At 36.5% G+C, this 20,929-nt stretch overlaps 2 protein-coding genes across 2 annotated transcripts in view; both read left to right on the top strand.

Moving 5' to 3' along the window:
- Positions 1-14,748, top strand: part of ROR1 (receptor tyrosine kinase like orphan receptor 1) — a 184,902-nt gene extending 170,154 nt beyond the window's left edge. Inside the window, exons 5-9 of the mRNA XM_058177472.1 lie at positions 2,830-2,957; positions 3,647-3,964; positions 4,963-5,208; positions 8,426-8,637; positions 11,143-14,748. Coding sequence (XP_058033455.1) covers positions 2,830-2,957; positions 3,647-3,964; positions 4,963-5,208; positions 8,426-8,637; positions 11,143-12,561 — 2,323 coding nt within the window. The 3' untranslated portion in view covers positions 12,562-14,748. The remainder of the gene's footprint in view (positions 1-2,829; positions 2,958-3,646; positions 3,965-4,962; positions 5,209-8,425; positions 8,638-11,142) is intronic.
- A 223-nt stretch (positions 14,749-14,971) lies between these two features.
- On the top strand, positions 14,972-19,768 carry LOC131194625 (inactive tyrosine-protein kinase transmembrane receptor ROR1-like). The gene has a single exon (XM_058175826.1). The coding sequence runs from the start codon at positions 14,991-14,993 to the stop codon at positions 16,305-16,307; it is 1,317 nt and encodes a 438-aa protein (XP_058031809.1). The 5' UTR covers positions 14,972-14,990; the 3' UTR covers positions 16,308-19,768.
- Positions 19,769-20,929: the final 1,161 nt, after the last annotated feature.

Here is a 20,929-nt window from a genome sequence, read left to right as displayed (position 1 = left end):
ATCACTAAATTAGAACTGGGTTTTAATCAGTCTGAGTTTGTTCATATGGAATTGTCTGTGTTAATTTAGATATACCATGTAATACAGGTAGTCCTCAACTTACAATCATTCATTTAGTGAATATTTGTAGTCACAATGGCACTGAAAAAAATGACATGACCGTTTTTCATATATTACAGCATCTTTATGGTCACATGATCAAAATTAGGTTGGTTGACGACTGGTTCATATTCATGACAGTTGCCATGTCCTGGGTCCATTTTTGCAACCTCCTGACAAGCAAAGACAATAGGGAAGCCAGATTCATTTAACAACCATGTTACTAACTTAACAACTGCAGTGATTCATTTAACAACTGTGTCAAAAAGGTCGTAAAATGGGGCAAAATTCACTTGACAACTGTCTCGCTTAGCAACAGTAATCGTGGGCTCAATTGTGGTCGTAAGTCTAGGACTACCTATACAGATCACGTCTAATTTTAAGTAAACTCAGGGGCTGCCTAAGTTTTCAGTTGCTGAAGATGGATAGGTTCATAAGCATTCATGGGAAGAGCAAGTACCAAATGTACATTGGGATCCAGACTCTTCTCCTTAGATATTTTCATGCAAAGTCACAGGGCAAGAATGAAAGGCTGGAGTCTGTGCTGTGACATCACACTACAATTTGTCATTTTAGTGTCATTGGGATTAGGAATGGGCACCTATTAGTGGGTAGGAAACATAGAACATTTTATAGCGAAGTAATAGTTTAGCACAGTCATAACCTTCCAATACAAGCCACAATTATATTAGGCATTTCACAATTCATAATTTATACAATAATATTTGGGTGCATGTGACATCACTTTCTTCCCTTGCCAATGCCATAAATATAAAATGAGCCCAGCTAGCATTTAGTAGAAATAAAGATTCAACTATCATTCTGACATCTATCCTAGAAGTGGGAAGGTACATGATATATTAATATTTTGAAAAACTTAGTGGTTTCTAACTAGCAGTATTTTCTTCTAATTGGATATTTATTTCCAAGCAGTAAGAAAGATTGTGAAAATTGACCAATCAGTCTTGAAGGACTCGATGATCAGAATGCTGGGGATATTGATATCAATCAGATTTCATTGTAACCAACTTTCTTGTCTCAGGGGATTCAGTTTCTAGGTGCAAGTTAATAGTTATATAATAATTAATAGAACACAATTGTATTACTATTTAATAGCCACGTTATTACTATTAATACAATATTATTGAATTAATATAATTCCATGTAATGGGATTTTCCCAAGGCTAAAATATTATGGTCAAAATAAAGTAGTAGTATTGTTAGGCGGAGTGCTTAGTTCTCTCCGAGCTTGGTGGTTTTCTTGCAGACTTTTCATTAGCAAATTAGGTAATGTCATCAGTTCTAGTTGGTGAGTGGGGATATTGCTCTCAATTTATATTCTAGTGGCTTGCCCTGTCAGTGTTAGTGGGAGTGTCTTGGTATTATTGTGAGAAAGTATTGTTGTTATTTCCAAGACCAAAAGTTTAAACATTTGAATAGATAACCTAGAAATGAGAATGTGTGCATCTTAATGATTTATTGGAAAAAAATAAACTGGACTTTATTTCTTAGTCAGTGTATCAGCCCATATAAAAACAACCATGATCTATTACTGGAGAAAACCAAAAGCATTTTTGGTCCATGTACAGATTGTGATGACACCCTCACCAATTTATGGCATTACATTGGCAGTAGGAAAATCATTACTCCTACTGCTGGATAATAAAAGTGACACTGCACTGATTAATAGGCTTTGGATTGTGTTAGCGCTGGTCCCTCTTAGTATATAAAAAGGAGGGAAATGTAACTTTTCATCATTGCCAGAGTTCCATGTTTAAGTCTCCTTTATAGGTTCACCGCATAAGCCAAATAGTTAAATGTATAGTAATCCAAGATTTATCCTGATAACCTCTCCTTTTAAAGCAACTGTAGCTCATTCCAGTTTCAAGTATCAGTTTTTATTTACATTGCATAAGTCGTACCCAGCTGTAAAACTTTCGCTGTCACATTCTTCATTGCAAAACACCATTGGGTAAGATCAAATAAAGCTGAGTAGCATTGTGTAGGAATGCTGTAAACCTTGCCTACAACTTTGCCACTGCAACTCTAGCTCGGCTCAGTTATCCATCATGGCTCTCAAAACACTGGAGCTACTTAACTACTTAACTTGATTTAGTACAATATCTAAAAAAAGATCGGTTGGACAAAATGGAATATGGTTACAATGGAGGATGCATCATAAAGTTAATGCTTTGCTACAGTCACTTTATATAACCATATCGATATTCATGAGGTTTTTAAGACCGTGATGGTTTTCAGCTTCTACAGCAATTCAGAATGATTTAGAGCTGAGAAAATATTAACAATTGGCAATTTGGAAAGCTCTCCATTTAATATTTATTGATTTTTTTGTGAACAATTCTAGAAATAATAGTACTGTTTTTGTTACAGTCCTTTGAGTCAAGCTTGACTCCTGGGGACCTGGATAGATCCATGCAATTTTTAGGATAACATTTTCAGAAGTGGTTGGCCATTATCTCCTTCCTAGGACTGAGAGAGAAAGGCTGGTCCAGTTAAGGCTGGTCCGGCAGCGTCACGTGACGTATGGTGACTTTTTTCCCCTTCACTAAAATGGGCATGGGCATGGCCAGCAAGTACAGCCCATGGGTCGCGAGTTTGACAGCCCTGAGTTAAGGTTTCCTCACTCTTAGTTAGCACCTGAACTACCGCACCAAAGTGGCCCTTTAACAATACAGTCCTTTGTTATACATTATGCCTGCTTAATTTTAGGGATGAATATGAAGAGGATGGATTTTGTCAACCATACCGGGGAATTGCATGTGCAAGATTTATTGGAAATCGAACCATTTATATGGAATCTCTGCATATGCAAGGAGAAATAGAAAATCAAATTACTGGTAAGTAAAACTTTTGCTTTCTCTTATTCTCAGTTAGATTGCCGTTGTCCTTGTTATAATCTACAATTCTGGATTTCAGATCCTTAATCCTTAATATGTTAATTTTATATGTTCAACAGAATATATTCTATGGCACTTAAAATATATTTAGAAGAAAAAATATATTGCTCATTTTGAAAAGCTGCAATAAAAATGAAACTTTAAGAATGATAGTAAAAAAGAAGCCGTGCATATTATTTTAATTGTATCCTTACCTTTTCTAGTGAGCATGTTGAAAAACAATGCATTTATAATAATTTTATTCTGATTTCAGACATGTTTTAGAAAACACAATTGATTAAATTTAGTTCTTAATCTTATTCACTTGTGGACCTCTAATTGCATAAACTTAATTTTTTTTAAAAGCAAGGTCACATACTTACCAAATAATAAATATTGGGACCTATTTGATGCTTAATCATTCTTTGATTAAGACAGCCCAGTCCAATTAATGGAAAGGAAAGCAGATGCTAATATAAACTGCATTTAGCAGAGTATTTTGAATACAAAAAAGGGTTTTTTAAAAAAAATGCTTATCTGTCCAAAAACCATACTATCTATTGTGTCTTCATTTGGAAGTAGTTGTTAGTGCATATGTTCTACTATAAATTTGCTACTGTCCCAACTGATTTGGTATTTTTTTGCTGCAGCTGCCTTCACAATGATTGGAACTTCCAGTCATTTATCGGATAAATGTTCGCAGTTTGCTATTCCATCGCTGTGCCATTATGCTTTTCCATATTGTGATGAGACCTCTTCTGTTGCAAAACCACGAGATCTGTGTCGGGATGAGTGTGAGATTCTGGAAAATGTGCTTTGCCAAACTGAATACATATTTGCAAGATCCAATCCTATGATTTTGATGCGGTTGAAGCTGCCGAATTGTGAAGATCTTCCCCAGCCTGATAGCCCTGAGGCTATCAACTGTATACGTATTGGCATCCCGATGGCAGATCCAATCAATAAAAGTAAGTGGCAGTTACGTTGCCTTGTATGTGAGATATCCCTAAAATGGATCAAGGGCACAGTTGATAGAGTCAAAGTCTGAATATTTCAGCCAATATCTTTCACCAAGCAGACCTAATTTATCAGAGTTATTGTTAGAAGAGAAATAAAGATGACCACCACCATCATGACTAGTGGAGTAAAATCTGCAGGGACTCATCGTTAGAAGAACACTTTTAATATTTTAAATCAACAGTTATTTTTATATTATTCTGTTTCATTTAATGTCTGGTATATTATGATTTGTTCATTAAAATATCTTCTAGCTATTCTATTGAAATAAACATTTGTGTCATTGTCACTTTGTAAGGGAGATATATGGCATTAAAATTTAATTTAAAAAAATAAAACTGTTTATTGTACTTCAGTTACTATGCAGTATGGCAGTCCCAAGTTGTGTTACTGGCCTTGATATTGAGTGAAGTTTATGTTTGCTCACAAATAAGTTAAACAAAAATAATATCGAGCGGCTTTATTTCTAAAAGGGCTTAATAAATATTAAGCCTCATAATGTCTCCTGCCAAGATAAGGGATTAGTTTCAAGATTTTGAGGATGCTTTTGAGTTCTTTTGCATTTTTCTTTAACTATTTTAATTTTTTAAAAGAGTATATCTTTTTTTTTTTTTACATCTCCATATGTAAGACTGAATTAACTTTCAGGTCATAAACAAGAAGAAAGAGAAGAAAATCATCCAAATAGAACATTTAATATTGTACAACTTGTCATATAAATGCATAGATGCAATTTCCATTCCCCACCAGTTAGTTAGAACTGAAGAAGCTTTGTGGATGAGTAGCGAAATATTTTCAAGGGGGAGAAAAAAACCCAAAGAAGTCCTGTTGCCTTTTGAAAAGAAAGCGGGAGGGAAAAGCACCTTTGGGACAACCATGACCAGAATGATTGAGAACCTCCATAGACATGTTTTTAATGCATCAGAGAAAAATGATCTTTCTGTTACAGATCACAAATGTTTCAACAGCACAGGAGTGGACTATCGGGGGACCATCAGTGTAACCAAATCTGGGCGACAATGCCAGCCGTGGAACTCCCAGTATCCCCACACCCACACATTCACTGCGGTCAGGTACCCGGAGCTGAATGGAGGCCATTCCTATTGCCGAAACCCGGGCAATCAGAAAGAGGCTCCCTGGTGCTTCACTTTAGATGAAAACCTCAAGTCCGAACTTTGTGACATCCCTGTCTGTGGTAAATGAACGCTTTTTATGAAAATGAAATGAGATTGTTTGTTGTGTTTTGCAGTCGGCTGCAGTTCCAGCCAAACTATGTGGCACGTTCCTCACATGTTTATAGAATTGACTTAGCCCGACAATTTTAATTTGGAATAAAAGTGCAGCTGCAGAATTTAAATACAGCCCCTGTTTATGGACCAAACTGAGCCTCTTGGTGGTCTTCTGTTTGGTGGCTACTTGCCATTTAAAGATGTGTTTTCTAATGGCCTCACTTGGCAGGAGGCTAAAAGGCCAGCAGGAAGAAAAATTCTGAAAACCAGCAGGGACCCGTAATCCAGATCTGGAGCATGTGCAGATCTAAAACTTTTGCCCCAAAACAAAATTCTTTGGCTCAGCATGCTTATTTGAACAAATGACTATTGTGTGAAACATGACTCTAAATAACCATTATTTTGTCTGAAATGTTATTGAGAGCCTCTTATTAAGTGGTTAGAAAAATGCCAGCAAGATTTTTGGAAAAATGACAGCAATACTTCCCAAGTGCTTTCTGGTAGCTGTGTAGAAGCAACAATTTAAAATGTTTTTTAGGGAGTCAGAAAAGCTGTCTAATGGGTTCAGAGGAAGAGTGTTTGATGATAAAAAAAAATTAAATTAAAAAAAATTAGCATAAGCTAAATATTTCCATTGAGTCAAGTTTAAAAAAGGCAGGGGGGATGGGATTAATCATTGAAGTAAAATACCATTTTTGAAACAATCATTTCTCGAATAAGCCAGAATTGTAATGTCATATAGTGTGATAAGTGATTAGCCACAGTTTAAAAAAGTGAAGCATGACATGGGTTCCAATAACATGCTTCAGTATCCAACAATGACCACTAGATGGCAACATAGAACTAAAGAAAAGTCTTTACTGCCATCATGTGGTATCAATAATATTGCAAACTTGACAGATCTAAGAAACTAGGGTGTTTTTTTCTTGCAGATCAGGACTATGAACCAAAATGAAATAATAAGCTATAAAATTCAATTTGTAGAACAACTTAAGCTGGGCTAGAAAAACGTGATTCAACCAACCAGGAAGCAAATTAATTACAGAGATTGGGGAGCATTAAAGCTTGCAAGTAAAACACTGCTAAAATATCAACGATTCTTAAGAAAAGGGTTTAGGACTTCCTGCCTTGCTTTTGGTATAGACCTCTTCTTACATCTTATGTTTGCCCAATTAGAAAGAACTAAAAAGGTGAAATGCAAATTTTGCTGTCAAAAATTCAAGTATCTGACTTATTCTCATTGGTAATGATGCATCCAGCAACTGTGATGTTCTTCTGTTGCTTGTGTCTTTCATCATTGTGACATGTGGTTTCTTGTCTTGGGAGCTCAAATTTCCTGGGATCTCTTGGGAGTTCATATCTACTTTTCCTGTTTTCCTGACTTTGCACATCAAAATATCTTATGGTACTGCTCAAACTCCCACTCACTGCTTTTAGCAGGGCCTGAACTACCCAAATGCTCAGATTGTGGTATAGAATCACTAAAGCATTTATTATGGCTGTCTGAAGAAAGTGCTGCATATTGAAAGAGATCAGCTGTTAGCAATCTAGAAGGAACAGGAGTCCCCAGAGGGTTAAAGTCTTGCAAGATCAACAGTGAAGAAGACCACTGACTATATTATTAAGAAATGGATTAAATAATTGCACAGTTCTTCTGTTTTGAAAATAGAATAGGTTTATCTGCCTGCAGAAGCAGTCATATTCCCAGGATGGAGAGCAATGGAAGGCTCTTTTTATGTTTCCAGGAAGTAAACATGACTAAATGATTCTTAATCAGGAGTGAAATCCAGCAGGTTCTGACAGGTTCTGGAAAACCGGTAGCGGAAATTTTGATCAGTTCGGAGAACTGGTAATGGAAATTTTGAGTAGTTTGGAGAACCAGCAAATACCATCTCTGGCTGGCCCCAGAGGGGGATGGGAATGGAGATTTTGCAATATCCTTCCCCCTAGAGTGGGACGGAATGGGGATTTTGCAGTATTCTTTCCCTGCCTCGCCCACCAAGCCACACCACGCCCACCAAGCCACACCCACAGAACTGGTGGTAAAAAAATGTGGATTTCACCACTGTTCTTAATCATCTGAATTTGAGAATTGACCATGCGGGGGGCGGGGGGAGTGAAGGGGGAATAAAAGACCAAAATGCTGGTTTTGGGTTGCAGCTCCATATGTAAGAAGACAATTATGGAAAAAAGATTTGAGGATTAAGTTGCATTTGATTTTTAGAAATGAAATTCTGCCTGAAGATGTATAATGTAATATAGAACCTCTTCTTACCTTCAGGTTCTTAAAATAATAGTATCTGTTGGCTCTTTTGCTGTAATACCATTTTCTATGTAGTTTTTAACCTAAAGGATCTGAAAAGTGTTCCACCAAATTTGGTTCTCCGAAGATATTTGTTAGCAAGTTTCCAGTATAATAAAAAAAAAATGACAAAATGTACTCTTCGAGGAAGAGCTTTGCAGACAGACAGCCATTTATATATTGCACCATTGGCATTGTGGTTAAACATTTTTGTAATGTTACTTACATTACACTCTGCAGAGAAAGCTGATTTTTCATCCTATAGCAAGATACTTTAGTGTTGCAAAACTGTCGTTGGCCTTTAGACAAACATTAATATAAAACTGTTGTTATGTAATGCTCAAGGATTCATATTTTTGTCACATGTTATATGGCTGATTGCAAAACACATACCCTCAAGTTTGTGGAAATGGATATTGTTTTGTCTGGCTTATCTCACTTTATACTTAGCAATTCTTTATTGTGGAAACATACAACAGTGGCATGTGTCAGACCTTGCTGAGATGGTTAAAATGTAAGGATAAAGTCAGTGCTTGTTAGTAATGTTAAAGGTGCTCCTTGAAGTTTATTGCTTGAAGGAGGGTTGTTGCTGAATAAGCTAAGATTTCCCAGTTGAATTTATGGCTACCTGTAGATAGCCATGGACTGAGTGATTTAAACGAGGTCAAATTTGATAACCCAAAGGTCACAAGTAAGAGAACCTCTGCTATTGTTTCTGCTGTTGCTGCTTGCTCAGGAAATAAAATAAGCACGGAAAATGTGCAATAGGCTTCATACAACTTTATGTACAAAAATTCATTGTTTATAATAATTGCGGGGTTTTTTTTAATCCTTATGCTTTTCCCTTCCTTTCCCCTCCCCTTTCTTTCCTCTGAATTTAGATCCAAAGGACTCCAAGGAAAAGAATAAAATGGAAATTCTTTATATATTGGTGCCCAGTGTTACGATTCCTCTGGCTATTGCCTTACTGTTTTTCTTCATCTGTATTTGCCGAAATAACCAGAAGTCATCTTCTCCACCCGTGCAAAGACAGCCTAAGCACGTCAGAGGACAGAACGTAGAGATGTCTATGCTCAATTCATATAAACCAAAGGTACTGTGAACCAAGTCTGATGCATAAAAATGGGAAACCTTTGTTTTAGGCTCAAAGAACCTTAGCTCTGCTTTTCCTAATGATGCCTCCTATCTGGCTACATTTCACCATTTTATGGATATCACCCTCTTATTATTGTCCTGTCTCGGGGCTATGATGTCAGAAGTTTTTTTAGAAAAAAAAACAATGCTGCATTTTGATAGATCATGACTGAGCAAAGAAAATAAATTCCCCAAATTTTGAATACAAAAGGGTGTTAGGGTAGAACTGTCCAATCTGCTCAGCAAAACCTGGGGGCAGCAAAGAAATACAGAAAGCAATTCTGCTGGCATTTCGTGGAGCTTTATAGCTCTGGGCTGGTAGCCCTACTTTAGATTTGCCTGATTCCCCCTGGTGGTAAACCCATTTGAACCCTATCAGCTTCCTTGAGTAGACACACATAATTCTATTGTTATGCTGGCATCTTAAACACAACACATTAGAGAGTAATCCCTAATTTAATGTGCACTTCATACACATTTAGGATTTTCCCCCTAATTATCCATAAATTCAATCAATTGTTGTCATTAATGTAACAGAAATGACTAATAAAGAGAGATTGGGATAAACTCCCTTTGTACTTGGTTTTCTTTGGCACAATGTCTCCTCTGTTTTTTTTACACTTCTATGCATCTTGTACACCACCAAGTGACAAATACCTGTCAAACAAAAGCTAAGCAGATTTATAACTGCTTAACTCCAAATGAACCCCCGTCTGCCAAATTTTATGACTTCATTTTCTTTCAGTTTTCCACCAAGTTGGTTAAAAGAGACAGCCCTGCTTGAGGTCAGACAGAGGTCATTTCACTTTCGTTACTAAAATATAATTTACAATATGCCAGACCTAAACAAGTTTTAGCCTAAAGGATTTGTATAATATAAACCATCTGCTTTGCAACAATACATCTAATTTCCCGCCATCCTGCAGTCAGATAACTGCCTGTTCAAATGCCACTACAATATATTAATTCACACAGTATTTATCTAAAATACATAAAATGATGAGGAAAATTACAATTTATTTTATGTGTCCCACTTTCAATTACCCTCCCTTCCTTCCTTCCTTCCTTCCTTCCTTCCTTCCTTCCTTCCTTCCTTCCTTCCTTCCTTCCTCATAGTGAATTTTAAATGAGATAAGAGTGAAGGATCAGTTACATTCCAAAGGGATGTGAGCATTCAGCAAAATATTTGTTTCCACCAAAGGAAGCCAATGACTTCAAATAGGGTCACTCAGAAGAATGAAGCCTCGCCATTTTCCCAGTTCTCCCCAGCAACTCTGCTATAAGTTGTTGAAAAAGATTAGGACTGGACTTCTACTTCCCCGGTGGTTTCTCCCTTCTTCCCAGCAACCTTGTGATAACTACAGATAGTCTTCGGTTTATGACCAAAATTGGGACTAGAACTTCCATTGCTAAGTGACACGGTCCTTATATGAGTTGTTCCTGATTTTATGATCTTTTTTGCAACAGTTGTTAAATTAATCACTGCAGACCTTAAGCTAATTGCTGTGGTCATTAAGCAAATCTAGTAGCCCCATTGACTTTGCTTCGCGGAAGGTCACAAATGGTGATCACATGGCCCTGGAAAACTGCAACCATCGTAAATATATGCCAGTTGCCTTCCACCCAAATTTTTATCATGTAACTGCGGGGACTCTGCAGTGGTCATAAGTGCAAGAATCGGTCATAAGTCACTTTTTTCAGCACCGTAATAACTTTGAATGGTGATTAAATGAATGGTTATAAGTCAAAGACTACCTGTAGGCTAAGGGGGAAGTGCTTCCAGTGACTGTTCAAGATTCTATACAAGTCAGCTTTGCCTTTCTTCTGTCCTATTGCTGAGGGCATAGAAAGAAAAAATGCTACAAAACACATCTTGAATAGGAACCACTAGTACTGGGATTCCCCGGGTCCCGGCCCACTACCAGGCCATGACCTATTTGGAATTGGTTGGCTGGACCGTGCTCATGCAACTCAACTTGTGTGAGCATCAGGCATTCACATATGAGTGCACTGACCCACCACTCACAACTCACCGCAAGGGCTGTGAGTTCCCCCCTCCCCCCCAGCCAAGCCACCAAGCAACATAATTTGGGGACCACTGCCCTAATCCACTTTCTTTCCTATTAAGATAAGGAGATAATGTGTATTTGGGAATGGATTATGTATGGCTAGGGGCAAGGTGTTGACTCATGGTTTTAGATGTAGTTGAGGTCAGCACATATCCACACAAATTGGTAATCCAAGCTACTGATGAACAGCTAAGAAAAATATGCCTACCCAAGATAATACTTTCCTTGAAAATTTTCCCTATCAAATTAAAGCGTATGTAACAGATTGTGAAGTTTTCATGACAAACATTGTAGTTCACTTTTTCAATGTCTTCCAGTATTACCATATCTAAGACCATTCAAAGGACAATCATCTGATTCAAAACTATATTCATGTATTTTCTTCTTTCTAACAGAGCAAAGCCAAAGAGCTGCCCCTTTCTGCCGTCCGATTTATGGAAGAGTTGGGTGAATGTGCTTTTGGAAAAATCTATAAGGGACATCTTTATTTACCGGGAATGGACCATGCTCAGCTAGTCGCAATAAAGACCCTTAAGGACTGTAATAATCCACAGCAGTGGGCAGAATTCCAGCAAGAAGCCTCGCTGATGGCAGAATTACATCACCCAAACATTGTTTGCCTTCTTGGGATTGTGACACAAGAGCAACCAGTCTGCATGCTTTTTGAATATATGAACCAGGGAGACCTCCATGAATTTCTTATTATGCGATCTCCACATTCAGATGTTGGATGTAGCAGTGATGAGGATGGCACGGTAAAATCCAGTTTGGACCATGCTGATTTTCTGCACATAGCTGTCCAGATTGCAGCAGGAATGGAATACTTGTCGAGTCATTTTTTTGTCCATAAGGATCTGGCTGCTCGCAATATTTTAATTGGAGAGCAGCTCCATGTGAAGATTTCTGATTTGGGACTGTCAAGAGAAATCTATTCAGCCGATTATTACAGAGTTCAAAATAAATCCCTCCTGCCCATTCGTTGGATGCCACCAGAGGCAATTTTATATGGAAAATTCTCTTCGGATTCAGACATCTGGTCCTTTGGTGTTGTCTTGTGGGAGATTTTTAGTTTTGGTCTTCAGCCCTATTATGGATTTAGTAATCAAGAAGTCATCGAGATGGTTAGGAAACGACAGCTTTTACCATGCTCTGAAGACTGCCCTCCCAGAATGTACAGCTTGATGTCAGAATGCTGGCATGAGCTGCCATCTAGGAGGCCAAAATTCAAAGATATCCATGCCAGACTGCGCTCTTGGGAAGGGATATCAAGTCACACTAGCTCTACTACTCCTTCTGGTGGAAATGCTACCACTCAAACTACATCTCTCAGTGCAAGCCCAGTTAGCAACCTAAGCAATCCCAGGTACCCTAACTACATATTTCCAGCACAAAGTATGCCACAGGGCCAAATAACTGGATTTCTTGGCCCACCAATACCTCAAAACCAGCGATATATTCCTATTAATGGATATCCGATACCTCCTGGATATGCTGCTTTTCCAGCTGCCCACTATCAACCTGCAGGTCCACCAAGGGTCATTCAGCACTGTCCTCCACCCAAGAGTCGTTCACCAAGCAGTGCAAGTGGATCAACAAGCACCGGCCATGTGACCAGCCTGCCTTCTTCAGGATCCAATCAGGATGCCAATATCCCCTTGCTGTCTCATATGTCAGTGCCAAATCATCCAAGTGGGATTAGCATAACCGTTTTTGGAAACAAGACTCAAAAACCCTACAAAATTGACTCCAAACAACCATCTTTAGATTCTAGCATTCATGGGCATAATGAAACGGTGATTTCAGCAGAGATGTAATAAATAAGGGAGATCTTTGTAAATGAATCTATTTACAATATGAACTAGAGGGTTTTAGAGATTTATATTCAAATATTTTATTGGAGATTTTTTCCAGCTGTATAAAGAGGTGTTTGCAATAAGTATCTTCTGTGAAGTTCTTAACAGGAAGTGCCATTCAATTTTTTAAAAAATGTACTAACACTCAACACTGTGGCTGCAAATTTATTTTACAAATAGTAAAGGGCAAAAGTATTTCTGTGTTTTAAGAAATATATTTAATCATGGTTTTTTTAAGTGAAATGTTTTCTGTCTCAGCAGTTTGACTATTTTGAACACATGGTGATGAAATGTTAGGAAAATTAATTATACTTCTGTAGGATGAAAATTTCGCTATTGGTCTCACGCTATACCCAAATGCATATTCCATTAAGACAGAACAGTGTTTCTCAACCTCAGTTGCTCCCAGAATTCTCCAGCCAGTATATCGACACCTCTTAAAACTTGCTGAGGTTGAAAAATCTTGAGTCGGACTACAACCAATCATACTGCTGAATTCATACAATACACTAAACTAAATTTGTGAAGTGTTTCTTGAATAAGCCACAGTTGCCTGGATTCACACAAAATATTAAGGCATTAGCTAGGATTTACAAACCACAAGCTAGAGTTCAAAAATGCTTCACGTACTTACTTTGTGTGTTGTCTGAATTAAGCCATTGTCAGAGTTCACATTGTGATAAACCACAATGGTTTTGTGATTTTTGGCTTAGACATTGAGGTTTATAAATGCCAAGGTTTAGCATTATGTGGATTTAGATCACTGTAGCTTGTTTAACAAATTAAACCAGCAGTGTTTGAAGGCTGCCAGTGACTAGCTTCACATACTAAACCGTAATGTGGTTTACATTAGCTTATAAATAGTCTTGAGTTACAATCGCTCATTCAGTAGCCATTCAAACATGTGACAGCACTCAGCAATGGGGATTTACAATGTGTCCTCAGAATTCTGGCCATTGCTGAGCCCCTCCAATCACATGATTGCAATTTGCAATATTCTCTGCCAGCTTCCCCGCAAGGAAAGTCAGTGGGGAAGCCAGCAGGAAGTCAGAAATTGCAGTCATGTGAGGCTCTCACTTAGTGACCCACCATGATTCTCATTTAACAATGGCAACTGAGACTGTTACTAAGTGAGGCAGTCACATGACATCTTGCTTTATGACCACCTCACTTAATATTGGCAATTTTAGTCCCCATTGCTATTGAAACTCAAGGACAACCTGCATTCTGTATTTGAACCCAGGTACTATATTGTGTAAATATAGTATTAATATTGGGTTGACATTCCCCAATTTAGACCTTTTTCAACAGACTATGATTAATGAAATAACGATTTAGTATGATAGCTAAATTGGGCCAATGACAAGTATCATTTTTATCCCATGGTTTGATACTTACGCTACATTCATCTGATTTATTTTTTTCTTCTTCTAGGCATCCATATTAGAAATTAAAACGGTATGCAATATCAAACATTTATTCAATTATGCTTAGCCCCATGCTAAGCTATAGTGTGTTTTTAGAGGGTTTTTCCCAGCAATTTGTAGTCACTGGTTTGTGAATTTTGAACCTATGATCTGTGAATCTAGTCATCCCGTTTGCCCTTGTTAGATAAATTATTTTCAAAAAAAGTCTCTAATGATACAACCATTTGTAAAACTCAAAATGAATAATTTTGTATTAAGAAATGTGTTCATAGCAGAGTAAAGCAAAGAAGACATTTAAAAAGAAAAACCTTCATGAAACCACATACATTAAATGAATGAAAAATATATTTCTTAATTTTATATCTGTAGTTGCAATAGAATTTTGTATCCTTTTGTTGCTATGCAACCCTTTAATTAAATATTTCAATTTTTATTTTATAATAAACAGACAATCAGTTTTCCAGTAATATTTATTATTTCAATTAAATCAGTAGCTTTTCTAGTGTTATCCCTGAAATTCTACATTCCATTAGATGTACACAATAATATTCTAGAAATTGCCTATAATTTTTGTATGTAATTTCAAATAATGTGAATTAGAATTATTTTTTACTAGAAAATATGGCCTTTGTGTTATTGAAATTTATGCAGATATAAACTATCAGAATAATTTGAAACCACTGTAAAATTGTATAAATTACAGCTTGTTAGAAGTTTTTAAAATTTGAACAGATTTTGAAGTTTTCATGACAAACATCGTAGTTCACTTTTTCAATGTCTTCCAGTATTACCATATCTAAGACCATTCAAAGGACAATCATCTGATTCAAAACTATATTCATGTATTTTCTTCTTTCTAACAGAGCAAAGCCAAAGAGCTGCCCCTTTCTGCCGTCCGATTTATGGAAGAGTTGGGTGAATGTGCTTTTGGAAAAATCTATAAGGACATCTTTATTTACGGGAATGGACCATGCTCAGCTAGTCGCAATAAAGACCCTTAAGGACTGTAATAATCCACAGCAGTGGGCAGAATTCCAGCAAGAAGCCTCGCTGATGGCAGAATTACATCACCCAAACATTGTTTGCCTTCTTGGGATTGTGACACAAGAGCAACCAGTCTGCATGCTTTTTGAATATATGAACCAGGGAGACCTCCATGAATTTCTTATTATGCGATCTCCACATTCAGATGTTGGATGTAGCAGTGATGAGGATGGCACGGTAAAATCCAGTTTGGACCATGCTGATTTTCTGCACATAGCTGTCCAGATTGCAGCAGGAATGGAATACTTGTCGAGTCATTTTTTTGTCCATAAGGATCTGGCTGCTCGCAATATTTTAATTGGAGAGCAGCTCCATGTGAAGATTTCTGATTTGGGACTGTCAAGAGAAATCTATTCAGCCGATTATTACAGAGTTCAAAATAAATCCCTCCTGCCCATTCGTTGGATGCCACCAGAGGCAATTTTATATGGAAAATTCTCTTCGGATTCAGACATCTGGTCCTTTGGTGTTGTCTTGTGGGAGATTTTTAGTTTTGGTCTTCAGCCCTATTATGGATTTAGTAATCAAGAAGTCATCGAGATGGTTAGGAAACGACAGCTTTTACCATGCTCTGAAGACTGCCCTCCCAGAATGTACAGCTTGATGTCAGAATGCTGGCATGAGCTGCCATCTAGGAGGCCAAAATTCAAAGATATCCATGCCAGACTGCGCTCTTGGGAAGGGATATCAAGTCACACTAGCTCTACTACTCCTTCTGGTGGAAATGCTACCACTCAAACTACATCTCTCAGTGCAAGCCCAGTTAGCAACCTAAGCAATCCCAGGTACCCTAACTACATATTTCCAGCACAAAGTATGCCACAGGGCCAAATAACTGGATTTCTTGGCCCACCAATACCTCAAAACCAGCGATATATTCCTATTAATGGATATCCGATACCTCCTGGATATGCTGCTTTTCCAGCTGCCCACTATCAACCTGCAGGTCCACCAAGGGTCATTCAGCACTGTCCTCCACCCAAGAGTCGTTCACCAAGCAGTGCAAGTGGATCAACAAGCACCGGCCATGTGACCAGCCTGCCTTCTTCAGGATCCAATCAGGATGCCAATATCCCCTTGCTGTCTCATATGTCAGTGCCAAATCATCCAAGTGGGATTAGCATAACCGTTTTTGGAAACAAGACTCAAAAACCCTACAAAATTGACTCCAAACAACCATCTTTAGATTCTAGCATTCATGGGCATAATGAAACTGTGATTTCAGCAGAGATGTAATAAATAAGGGAGACCTTTGTAAGTGAATCTATTTACAATATGAACTAGAGGGTTTTAGAGATTTATATTCAAATATTTTATTGGAGATTTTTTCCAGCTGTATAAAGAGGTGTTTGCAATAAGTATCTTCTGTGAAGTTCTTAACAGGAAGTGCCATTCAATTTTTTAAAAAATGTACTAACACTCAACACTGTGGCTGCAAATTTATTTTACAAATAGTAAAGGGCAAAAGTATTTCTGTGTTTTAAGAAACATATTTAATCATGGTTTTTTTAAGTGAAATGTTTTCTGTCTCAGCAGTTTGACTATTTTGAACACATGGTGATGAAATGTTAGGAAAATTAATTATACTTCTGTAGGATGAAAATTTCGCTATTAGTCTCACGCTATACCCAAATGCATATTCCATTAAGACAGAACAGTGTTTCTCAACCTCAGTTGCTCCCAGAATTCTCCAGCCAGTATATCGACACCTCTTAAAACTTGCTGAGGTTGAAAAATCTTGAGTCGGACTACAACCAATCATACTGCTGAATTCATACAATACACTAAACTAAATTTGTGAAGTGTTTCTTGATTAAGCCACAGTTGCCTGGGTTCACACAAAATATTAAGGCATAAGCTAGGATTTACAAACCACAAGCTAGAGTTCAAAAATGCTTCATGTACTTACTTTGTGTGTTGTCTGAATTAAGCCATTGTCAGAGTTCACATTGTGATAAACCACCATGGTTTTGTGATTTTTGGCTTAGACATTGAGGTTTATAAATGCCAAGGTTTAGCATTATGTGGATTTAGATCACTGTAGCTTGTTTAACAAATTAAACCAGCAGTGTTTGAAGGCTGCCAGTGACTAGCTTCACATACTAAACCGTAATGTGGTTTACATTAGCTTATAAATAGTCTTGAGTTACAATTGCTCATTCAGTAGCCATTCAAACATGTGACAGCACTGAGCAATGGGGATTTACAATGTGTCCTCAGAATTCTGGCCATTGCTGAGCCCCTCCAATCACATGATTGCAATTTGCAATATTCTCTGCCAGCTTCCCCGCAAGGAAAGTCAGTGGGGAAGCCAGCAGGAAGTCAGAAGTTGCAGTCATGTGAGGCTCTCACTTAGTGACCCACCATGATTCTCATTTAACAATGGCAACTGAGACTGTTACTAAGTGAGGCAGTCACATGACATCTTGCTTTATGACCACCTCACTTAATATTGGCAATTTTAGTCCCCATTGCTATTGAAACTCAAGGACAACCTGCATTCTGTATTTGAACCCAGGTACTATATTGTGTAAATATAGTATTAATATTGGGTTGACATTCCCCAATTTAGACCTTTTTCAACAGACTATGATTAATGAAATAATGATTTAGTATGATAGCTAAATTGGGCCAATGACAAGTATCATTTTTATCCCATGGTTTGATACTTACGCTACATTCATCTGATTTATTTTTTTCTTCTTCTAGGCATCCATATTAGAAATTAAAACGGTATGCAATATCAAACATTTATTCAATTATGCTTAGCCCCATGCTAAGCTATAGTGTGTTTTTAGAGGGTTTTTCCCAGCAATTTGTAGTCACTGGTTTGTGAATTTTGAACCTATGATCTGTGAATCTAGTCATCCCGTTTGCCCTTGTTAGATAAATTATTTTCAAAAAAAGTCTCTAATGATACAACCATTTATAAAACTCAAAATGAATAATTTTGTATTAAGAAATGTGTTCATAGCAGAGTAAAGCAAAGAAGACATTTAAAAAGAAAAACCTTCATGAAACCACATACATTAAATGAATGAAAAATATATTTCTTAATTTTATATCTGTAGTTGCAATAGAATTTTGTATCCTTTTGTTGCTATGCAACCCTTTAATTAAATATTTCAATTTTTATTTTATAATAAACAGACAATCAGTTTTTCCAGTAATATTTATTATTTCAATTAAATCAGTAGCTTTTCTAGTGTTATCCCTGAAATTCTACATTCCATTAGATGTACACAATAATATTCTAGAAATTGCCTATAATTTTTGTATGTAATTTCAAATAATGTGAATTAGAATTATTTTTTACTAGAAAATGTGGCCTTTGAGTTATTGAAATTTATGCAGATATAAACTATCAGAATAATTTGAAACCACTGTAAAATTGTATAAATTACAGCTTGTCAGAAGTTTTTAAAATTTGAACAGATTTTGAATGGATGATGTACACCATCTTTCAGACACTTGACGTAATTTCCTTCTTTTTGCACAAAAATGTTTTTGTATAGCAGAATTGAAAATACATCTTGCTTTTCATTTTTTTTGGTTTATTTCTCTTTTTTCATTAATGAAGATATCTTGAAATATAGAGCGACATGAGGAACCATTTTGATTTTATTTCGTTATTTTCACTGCATGCATTTATTTACTGTATTACTTTATAGATTGTTTTCATTAAGTTTATTGCACTAAAGCATGAATGTGTAATAAGACATGGCTATTTTATACAGACATTAATTGCATTTTTGTATCTTGGACACTAGAGTAATATTAAACACTGATTATTTTAAACCACTGGTTTTGAAAACATGGCTAAGATAAAGTTAGAATGTCTTGGAGAACATAATATAATAATCACCCAGAGAAGCTCATTTATAGAAACTACATCTTTCTCATCACCTGCTTCCTTTAAATATCACGTAAGACAATTGTCCATTGATTACTCTTAATTCAAAAAAAGTACTTCCTTAATAAGAATATCATTTTAGATATCAAAATACTACATGTTAAAAAATAATGCTAGAAAACAATGGATACAAAAGCTGCAATATGAAAAAAAAAACCTGTAGATGAAAATTTTAACTGCCCAGTTCTCAAAGGTTTTGCAATAAATCTGTTTCTAATCTTTTGGCAAATATGCATACAACAACAAAAAAGATTTTGCTGTTTATAGCCATCAACCCTGTGGAAGACAAGAAAATATAGAACAGAAGCTTTGATAGAGGTGCTACTTAGAATAAGTCATTTGTTCCCTTTTCTTGCCATCAGGTCTAAAATGTTTGTGGTAATTAATATATGTACAGGAGTTTGTGAAAAACAGAGGGCATAAGTTGGAAAAAAGAAAAAGAATACAATCTCACCTCTGAAAAACCCAGATGGTTATTTTTGAGTTTTCTAACCAATAAAAAGCTTATTCATTAATGTTTTTGCATTATCTCGCTGAAATAATCCTGGCATGAAAGTTTGGAAAACTGTACTTAAATATTCTATCAAAAATTTTATACAGGAGAAATGGTGAACAAACTGGCCAGTTGTCTTTCATGAATGAAAACTTTGTCAATGGCAGACATCCCTTTTTTTGGCTTCATAACACAAAATTCAGTTTGTTAATAAACTCTAAAACAGCAGCAGAAATTCCTAGGGGAGAAAATAAACAAAGGGAAACCTCTCAAAGTAAATTGGGTAATGTGGAAAAAATACCTATGCCAGAAAAATCAGTGTTTTGCAAAAACCAGATGCAAAAGACATGTTTCTACATCACAAAAATAACAGAGAAAGAAACCACAAACCTTCAAATTGTAAAATAATAATAGTGTTTCCTTTTTTTAAAAAATCCAATATATAATTATTAAAACTATTACTCCTAGGACAAAATTCATATCTAATCCACTGTTATTAAGGGAAAACATTATTCTAGAACTGAACAATTTTAATACCACTTTTCCCATATATTATATATTATAATCATCCCATTAACTATGAGATATTTAGTATCAATAGTATCTTTACTCTTATGTTGCTGACACCTATATGGTTTGAATTGTTTCTACTATATTCTTAATTAAATTTGAATACACTTTTCTTACAAATTGTTTGCTGTTAGAAAAATGGCAACGCTTATGCCACTCATTTGCTTCCAAGGGTTTTATTTGCATCAAAAGGAAGAAATACTTCAACAATGCTTTCAAGCAAACGTGTACAATTTATTTAGTAGATGAATGAGGAAATCTCTCACTTGGAATCCTATACAGTATATGCAATGTAAACATTAAAAATCATTTGCAACATCTATTATGAAAGACAAACTCTGAGATGCAATAAATGATTATGAGCTTTAACATTCTGATCTAATGCAGAAATTACACTGACTTAGCGGAAACGAGAACTCTGTCATGTTTCATAAACCATGATATATGATTGCAGCTTGTATGGCCCTAAGCTATTTTAGCTTAGTCAAACCAAGGTTAAATGCAACATAGCTCAGCACAGAATGTGATTGCTGCACCCAAATAAAATTGGGTTTGAATAGTCATCCATGAAGTTCAGCAGGGAAGTAACTGCAAATTATTTTGTGTTTTTATCAGTGGTGGGTTTCAAATTTTTTTACTACAGGTTCTGTGGGCGTGGCTTGGTGAGTGTGGCATGGCTTGATTGGCATGGCTTGGTGGGCATGGCAGGGAAGGATACTATAAAATCTCCATTCCCTCCCCAATCCAGGGGAAGGTTACTGCAAAAAACCCATTTCCTCCCGAAATAACTGGTACTTGGGAGGCAGAGAATAGATGGGGGCGACGCCGGTCAAAATTTTTACTACCGGTTCTCCAAACTACTCAAAATTTCTGCTTCTGGTT

The sequence above is a fragment of the Ahaetulla prasina genome, chromosome 3, assembly GCF_028640845.1.
Source record: "Ahaetulla prasina isolate Xishuangbanna chromosome 3, ASM2864084v1, whole genome shotgun sequence".
NCBI lineage: Eukaryota > Metazoa > Chordata > Lepidosauria > Squamata > Colubridae > Ahaetulla > Ahaetulla prasina.
This window is presented reverse-complemented; position numbering and strand designations above follow the sequence as displayed.